The 8,894-nt window shown below is 46.9% G+C and overlaps 1 protein-coding gene across 1 annotated transcript in view; it reads right to left on the bottom strand.

Moving 5' to 3' along the window:
• The window catches only part of TULP3 (TUB like protein 3), a 53,169-nt gene extending 45,972 nt beyond the window's left edge, over positions 1 to 7,197 (bottom strand). The window contains 1 exon segment of the mRNA XM_049772479.1: positions 7,140 to 7,197. Within this exon segment, the coding sequence (XP_049628436.1) occupies positions 7,140 to 7,183 (44 nt within the window). The 5' untranslated portion in view covers positions 7,184 to 7,197.
• Positions 7,198 to 8,894: the final 1,697 nt, after the last annotated feature.

Below are 8,894 nucleotides of genomic sequence, written 5' to 3'. Positions count from 1 at the left end.
AGTGGGTTAGGATGCTTGCCTTGCACGACCTTGACCTGGGTTTGATCCCAGTACCCCATATGGTCCCCCGAGCATGCCAGGAGTAGTCCCTATGTGCAGAGCAGGAGTAACCCCTGAGAACTGCCAGGTCTGGCTAAAAAATAAAAATAAAATAATGAGGTCCCGGAGAGATAGCACAGAGCGTTTGCCTGGCAAGCAGCCGATCCAGGACCAAAGGTGGTTGGTTCGAATCCGGTGTCCCATATGGTCCCCCGCGCCTGCCAGGAGCTATTCTGAGCAGCAGCCAGGAGTAACCCCTGAGCACGCCGGGTGTGACCCAAAAACCAAAAAATAAATAAATTAAATATAAATAAAATAAAATAATGAAAGAGTAACCTGAGCACAGCTCCTTTAGGGTGTGGCCTAAAGACCTGAGAAAAAAATTAGTGTCAGCATCAAGCAAAGGCCAGAGCAATAGCGCAGCAGGTAGGGTATTTGCATCAAGAGCAACCCTGGTTAAATCCTGGTGTTTCATCCTGAGCTCACAAGGAGTAATTCCTCAGTGCAGAGCCAGAGTTATCCCTGAGGCACAGTCAGGTGTGGCCCAAAGAAGTAAAGAAACAGCTCAAGCTGAGGATAAACTCAATGGTCAATAGAGTACATTCCTCCTATATCCAGGTCCTGGATCTGACTTCCTCAGACCCCCAAATTTTTTTTTTTTTTTTTTTTTGGTTTTTGGGCCACACCCGGCGTTGCTCAGGGGTTACTCCTGGCTGTCTGCCAGAAAATAGCTCCTGGCAGGCACGGGGGACCATATGGGACACTGGGATTCGAACAACCACCTTTGGTCCTGGATCGGCTGCTTGCAAGGCAAACGCTGCTGTGCTATCTCTCCGGGCCCAGACCCCCAAATTTACCAAGGCTGAATTAACAACACATCCATCACCTGCTCCATTCTATGATTCTTCTACTGGATGACTGCACTTCCTGTTAAATTTCCTTGGTTTACCCTTCAAAAAAAAATCCAATATTGGGCTCAGAACGACAACACAGCAGTAGGGGATTTGCCTGGAATGCAGCCAATCCTGGACGGACCTGGCTTCCATTCCCAGCATCCCATATGGTTCCCCAAGCCTGTCAGGAACAACTTCTGAGCGCAGAGCCAGGGGTAACCCTTGAGCACCACTGGGTGTGGATAAAAACAGAGAGAGAGAGAGAGAGAGAGATGGAGAGGATTGAGAGATGAGCGAGGAGAGAGAGGAGGAGAGATGAGGAGAGAGGGGAGAGGAGAGGAGGAGAGAGAGGGGAGAGAAGGAGAGAGGAAGAGAGGGGAGAGAGGGAGGAGAAGAGAGAGAGAGAGAGGAGAGAGGAGAGAGAGGAGGAGGAAGGAGAGAGAGAGGAGAGAGGAAGGAGAGAGGAGAGAGAGGAGAGAGAGAGAGAAAGAGAGAGAGAGAGAATATGCCAAGACAATGGCTCCCAGTGGCACCATGACCAGTGATTGCGAGGCTGAACAGGTCCTGTGGCGATGGAGAGAGTAAACATCTTCAGTGCCAGGGAAGCAGCAGGCTAAGACTTGCACAGGCTGTGAGCAGCTGCTGGCTTTTTTTCTTTTTTGGATTTTGGGCCACACCGTTGATGCTCAGGGGTTACTCCTGGCTATGCTCTCAGAAATCACCCTGGCTTGGGACACCGGGGATCAAACCATGGTTCGTCCTAGATCAGCAGCATGCAAGGCAAATCCCCTACTGCTGCGCCACCGCTCCAGGGCCGCAGGCTTTCTAACAGGAGCTAAAAAAACACTTGCTTTAATTAATACATACACTCCTGCTGCCTAACACCGCAAAGGATATTTTCCAGAAGTATCTTTCCTTGCCATTTCATTTTAGTCAGGACCCAGCAGAGTCACAGCTGGAGAGCGGATGGCATGCTAGGCTGGGGATGGAATCCAGGAACACTCACAGCTACAAGGTCTGTGTTCTATGCTTACAGCCACAGTCAAGCATAAATGATACTCTGAATTACAGTTAAGAAACCAGAGAGTCAGGGCCAGAGTGGTAGGGCATATTTGCCTTGCACATGGCCCACCCACGATGGATTTGGGTTCTATCCCCAGCATTCCATTTGATCCCCCAAGCCTGCCAGGAGCGATTAATGAGTGCAGATCCAAGAGTAAGTAATCCCTGAGTGTCTCTGGGTGTGCCCCCCCAAAAAATAAATAAATAAAAATTTAAAAAATTAAAAAGAGAGAGGGGCTGGAGAGATAGCATGAAGGTAGGGCATTTGTCTTGCATGAAGAAAGATGGTGGTTTGAATCCCGGCATCCCATATGGTCCCCTGCGCCTGCCAGGAGTGATTTCTGAGCATAGAGCCAGGAGTAGCCCCTGAGTGCTGTTGGGTGTGACCCTCCCCCCCCCCCAAAAAAAAAGACAGCTAGATATCCAAGCCAAGGGCAACAAAAATGGAATCAAAAGACCCAAACTTGGGCTCGGAGGGATAGCACAGCGGCATTTGCCTTGCAAGCAGCCGATCTAGGACCAAAGGTGGTTGGTTCGAATCCCGGTGTCCCATATGGTCCCCCATGCCTGCCGGGAGCTATTTCTGAGCAGATGGCCAGGAGTAACCCCTGAGCACCGCTGGGTGTGGCCCAAAAACAAAACAAAACAAAACAAAAAAAAAGAGACCCAAACTTTAACAGTCTAAACTTAAAGTGAGCCTGTTATACTGGCAAGCTGGGGGGCAGGGAGGGTTGTATGGGATGCACTCGGAAACGCTAGTGGAAGGAGGAGGACACTGGTGGTGGGATTGGCCCTGATTCATTGTATGTCTGAAACCCAACTATAAAAATCACAATGGTTTCAATAAAATTAAAATTTTTAATAAAAAAAAATCAATTTTTGAGACTCTTACAAATTTACTTACTAGGAAGACAATCTGGTTAAAAATAGATAACACGGGGGCTGGAGCTACATGCAGCACAGTGGAAAGCTCACACACATCACATGTAGGACAGTTTGGGTCTTATCTTCAGCACCCAAAAATAAGACAAACAAGACCACTAAATGTGTGGGCGAGGATGTGGAGAAACTGGATCCCTTATATACAATTGGTAGGATGGGTTCAATTACTTTGGAAAATAGGAGGAACTTCCTCCAAACCCCAAGATAAGCCCATCACTAAGACACTTAGTGAATGATTCCCCTCTATCTGAGGTATTTGGGGAAGACAAACTGTAGAAAATATCAAGGTGGTGGGCCCGGAGAGATAGCACAGCGGCGTTTGCCTTGCAAGCAGCCGATCCAGGACCAAAGGTGGTTGGTTCGAATCCCGGTGTCCCATATGGTCCCCCGTGCCTGCCAGGAGCTATTTCTCAGCAGACAGCCAGGAGTGACCCCTGAGCAATGCCGGATGTGACCCAAAAACCAAAAAAAAGAAAAAGAAGAAAATATCAAGGAGGTTTCTAGACCCAGGGGGAGAGAAAATCCTGGTGTTTACTGCTTAATAGGTATAAAGTTATGGGCCAGAGAATTGTACAGTGGGTAGAGTTATGCCCCTCCCATGCAGCCAAACCAGGGTTCAATCCCCTTAAATTAAGATTATGAGCACTGCCAGGAGAAAGCCCCTAAGACACCCAATGATCACCCCGACTTTGCCTCCTGCGGCCCCCAGGTTAAATTGAGTTTGAGACCCCTGGTAGGGTGTTTGCTTTGCACCAGCGGACCTGGGTTCAATCCCTTATGGTCCCCCCAAGCTATACCCAGGAGTGAATCCTAAGTATAGAGACTAGAATAACCCCTGAGCCGCCTAGGGTGTGGTTCTAAAAGAGAAAAAATAAAATAAGATACTGGGAAGCCTTTTCTAAGGGGGGTGATGCTCTGATGAAGCCAGTTTTGCTTTTCATGTTTTCTTCCCTTCCACAGAGTGTTAACAACAATAAACCCTGTATAAGTGGTTTATGGCGAAAAGGAAAGTCAATTAACCTTAATGAGCAAATATTTCATGTGCAAGTCCTGATCCAAACTTTCTTTTTTTTTTTTTTTTTTCTGATCAAACTTTCTGGCCTAATCCCTCAGCTTAGGACTTTGGACATATGACCAACCTCTATCCACCTCAGACACAAATTATAGATAATAGTAAACTTAGCCCACTTGGCTCAGAGGAGTTGAAGGAAGTTAATGTGTGATGTGTAAACCTCTGTGATTTTTAAAAATTGCTATTTACCTATGTTAAAGATAATAGCTATTTTCAAATGAGCTGATATTTCGTTAATGGTGTTATATTATTGTTAATTAAATATTGTTAATTAATGATATTAATTTTTATAAAAGTTGAGCATCTCATCTTTGCACCAGCCTACTAATTCTAGAAAAATGAACATTCAATAAATTCAAGCAGCTACCGAAAAATGGGGAACCTATTCAAAGGTGTGTGAACCCTGAAACTAAAAAATTTGCAAATATTAACATTGAACAAAGTCAAAGGAACTGGCACAAGTCCATTCTCTTAATCTCAAATAAAAATCCCAACTGTACATAATGATCACACACTCGCTGCTTTTAATATTTGTTTTTAAAATGTTCAAAAGCAAGTTGTGAGGCCTGAGTGATTGCCTTTGCACGCGGCCAACCTAGGACGAACCCAGGTTTGATCCCCAGCATACTATATAGTCCCCCAAGCCTGCCAGGAGTGATTTTTGAGCGCAGAAGTAACCACTGAAAGCCACTGGGTGTGGTCCTCCCCCCAAAAAAGCAAGTTGTGTGTTTGTGTGTGTTGAAGTAATAGTACAGTGGGGTAGGGACATGTACGCAGGTGACCCAGATTCCATTTCCACATCCCTTATGGTCTCCTGAGTGTGTCAGGAGTAATCCCTAAGCACTCATTAGGGATAGTTAAAAAAAAAAATCTGAGGGGCTGGAGCAATGGCGCAGCGGTAAGGCATTTGCCTTGCAAGTGGCTGACCTAGGACAGACCACGGTTCAATCCCCGGGCATCCCATATGGTCCCCCAAGCCAGGAGTGATTTTCTGAAATATAACCACGGAGTAACCCAGCTGAGTGTCACTGGGTGTGGCACCCCCACCCAAAAAAATCTAAATATTAAGAAAACCTACTGTCTTTATGTTTTTTGTTTTGTTTTTTGGTTTTTTGGGCCACAACCCCGGTGACGCTCAGGGGTTACTCCTGGCTATGCACTCAGAAGTCGCTCCTGGCTTGGGGGCCCATATGGGATCGAACCGCGGTCACGTCCTAGGCTAGCGCTGGCAAGGCAGGCACCTTACCTCTAGCGCACTCCCGCCCCCGGACCCCTTTGTCTTTATGTTTTGAGTTTTTGTTTGTTTTGTTTTTGCCACATGAGATAATGCCCAGAATAATTCCTGTCTGTACTCAGGGAACCATATGGAAAGCCTAGAATTGAACCCAGGTTGACCTAAGACAAGGCAAGTGGCCCTACCCACAGAACTATGGCTCCAGCCAAGAATGTCTGAAATTTCATTCACTTCAGTTGTATTGAGTGCCTTTAACAGAACAAAGACTAACAAAGACTCTCACTGTAACTTTAGCTTCCAATTGTACATGTTACTTTTCTCTCCACTTGAGAGGAGAAAACAAGACAGTAAACCAATTTCCTAGAGCACAATCATCACGGAAATTAAACTTGATGAAAGAAGAAATAACTTCCCTTCAGTGACTATATTCTCTTTTTTTGTTTATTTGTTTTTGTGCCACACCTGGTGGTGCTCGGGCTCAGAAATCACTTCTGGCAGGCTTCGGGGGAACCATATGGGATGCCTGGGATCAAATCCGGGTTGGTTACATGATCACTGTGCAAGGCAAATGCCCTCCCCATTGTGCTACTGTTCTGGCCCCCTAGAATAATGTTCTTAGTTTTATCAATTGGAGTGGAGCTCCCTAGCCTGCCCACTCCCAACAATACTTCCACACCTGTAGGCTTAAGTTTCCATGCTACTGCATGGTGAGGATGTTCATCTCTTCTGAGAATTTTGAGGGTCACCAGGGCCACATCTGGTAATGCTAAGGCTCACCCAGGCCACATCAAACAATCCCTGAAATTGAAACTGGGGCTTCGTGCCTACTTGGTATGTACCCCAGCTCATTCTGATGCAGTAAAACAACTCATGGTAATGTGCACTTTTTTATTTTTTTAATAAAATATATATTCTGGTCATAACCAGCAACCCTCAGAGGTTACTCCTGGCTCTGTGCTCAGAAATTACTCCTGGCAAGCTCAGGGGGCCATATGGGATACCAGGGATCAAACCTAGGTCAGCTGCATGCAAGGAAAGCACCCTACCCACTGTGCTATCACTGCAGACTCAAACTCAAATTCATTTTTAAAAATAAAAAATATAAAGGATCCAGAGAGATAGTACAGGTTCAATCCCTAGCATCCCATAAGGTCCCCTGATGATTCCTGGTAAGCTGCACTCCTACTGCGTTCGGGAACCCTTACGGGGTGGTAGGAATTGAACCTGAGGTACTATGTGCAATGAATCCTATGTGTTACTTGAGTCTACCCAATTTAAATCTCAATTTGAGATACATTGAGACGTCCTAATTTTAAGAGTAACTGAGGTATAGCAACTTAGTTGGGGGGGGGAGTTGTGTGGAGAAGTTGGGGGTTACACTGGGCTATGCCGGACCTTAGTCTTGGCTCTGAGCTCAAGGATCACTCACAGGCTTAATTTTAAGTTCAGAAAACCCAAGACAATGACCAAGTTTTAAAGCACGAATTTCACACAAGGACTTCTCCTCCTCCTAACTCTTCATTAAAAAGCAAAACACATTTTGTATGGCTCTAATTTTATTTCAGGTTCTCTGGTGGAAACAGAAAAAAAATAGAAAAGATTGGGGTGTATGGGGGGTTTCACTGCAAAGAAAGAGGGTCACAGAAAGTTCTAGACACTGTATATAAGACAACCCAGAACAATATCATAACTACAAAGCAAATAGGAAAAAGACATTTGCCACCCCTGGACTCTCCCAAAATCCAGCACTTACTGCCCCAAGGGAGAACTTTGGAACATTTAAATCCTTCCCTATCCCCAAGACCACCTCCTGCTCTGACACCCCCAGTTAGATTGAACCTAAGTGATGAGACCAGGGAAGACCCCCCACCCCCACCCCATCCAGTCCCTTGCTCACCTTTCCCCACGGGTTCCAACCATCAAGGACCTTGCAGTCTCCATCCCTGCAGCTCCTACAAGGCCAGCCAACTGTGCTGCTGGGCTGGCAAGCTTGGCACTCGGCCGAGCCCCGCCCCTAGGAACGGGACCTCGCATTGTCGTCGCCGCCTATTGGTCCGCGCGCTTACCCGCTCGGCCCTCATTGACTATCGCCGCCGCCTATTGGTCCGAGTTCTACAACGCTAGGCGCTCATTGGCTGAGGCCGCCGCCGGGCGACGCGAGAGGGTTTCTAAGGGCGGAAGTGTCGGGCGGTTTTGCAACCGAGACCACCCACCCAGGGCCTTTCCGAGGCTGGCTCTATCCTGGCAGATACTCTACCGCTTGCGCTACCGCTCCGGCCTATCTTGAGGATTGAAGAAGGACAAGTTACTTGTGTATTTACAGACACCGGTTGAGCTCTCACACATAACACTGTCTTGCCCTCCAGAGACCCTTTGAAGTCCCCCTCTAGCACCCCTTTGGGAAAGCAGTCCTTCCCAACCCAAGGCAGCTTGCAAGCAGCCAGCCTGGAGCTTTCACTGCCCCCCTAGACTCCTGCATTCTCCAGATTCCAGCCCAACTTTGGAGGGATTTCCAGATCTACTTTGCATGCTCTCTGGGGATCTTTCTCCAACCTAGAGCAATCCTCTGTAAACATTCCACATCCCCAGATCATCACATAGCCCCCGGAATCTCATCCCTCAATCATCACTTTTTATCTCATCGCCCCCAAATTTTATATTTTATTCCTTGATAATAAAAGTATTAGTGTCCTTGCAAAAAAAAAAAAAAAAAAAAGAGGAATCAAACCCATGGCTTCTCACATGCCAGGCATGCGCTCTACCACTGAGCCTTATGTCTGGCCCCTCACTACCACCTTAGTTAGAAGCATTACAAGTGACCCACAGGGCATCCTGACCAAAGTTACACACAGCCCATGGTCACAGCCTTTTGAGGTCAGAGTTATTCCCACTTTGGTATTGAATTTGCTTTTCCTGTTGTGAGCTGTGATTTTTTGCTCTTGACGTGCAACTAACCATCCATGTTATGCATACATGTTGCGTGTTAAAATTAGACTTGAGGTGGCATTGCTTCCTGTGTTCAAGTTTATGACACGAAATTAGGACACCCTACCTGAAAGGGCCTGAGACTTCCCACCACTGTCCCTATGTCGCTTCACATTCCTCTTCTTTATCTCCACCGCTGGTTTTGATTTTCTTTCCGTATTTTTCTAGATTTTGCTTGTATGGAGACTTGAAGCCCAGGCTTCATGGGCCCGTTTTGCTGCATCCTCATCTCTGATATTCTTTTCTTTTTTTTCTCAAGGGTTACTCTTGGCTCTGCACAGGGCTCAGGGACCACATGGGATGCCAGGATTGATCAGTATTTGGCAGCATATAAGGCAAGCGCCTTCCCTGCTGTTTCCTGCTGGTCCCTCAGGCCATCTTTTTGCATTTCTGAAAGGCTTAGAACTTGGCAGCAGCTAGCAGAGCTGGAACGCTGTGTCCATAAAGCCAGCCTCCACTCCCTGTGTGACCCCACATTCATTCTCAGCTTCCAGCCCCAGCTGAGTAATAAACAGCAACCTTGCCATCTACTTGGGGCTGGATCACAGTCTGTGATGAGTCACAGCAGGCTGAGAATTTTTGTTTGTGCTGGGATATCTCTAGTCCCTAAGGGGAGGGGGTTTGGAAATGCTCAGGGTTACTCGTGGCTATGTGCTCAGAAATCGCT

Source organism: Suncus etruscus, chromosome 4 (assembly GCF_024139225.1).
Source record: "Suncus etruscus isolate mSunEtr1 chromosome 4, mSunEtr1.pri.cur, whole genome shotgun sequence".
Classification (NCBI taxonomy): Eukaryota; Metazoa; Chordata; class Mammalia; order Eulipotyphla; family Soricidae; genus Suncus; species Suncus etruscus.
The sequence above is the reverse complement of the archived record's forward strand: the minus strand, read 5'-3'. Positions and strand labels throughout refer to the sequence as shown.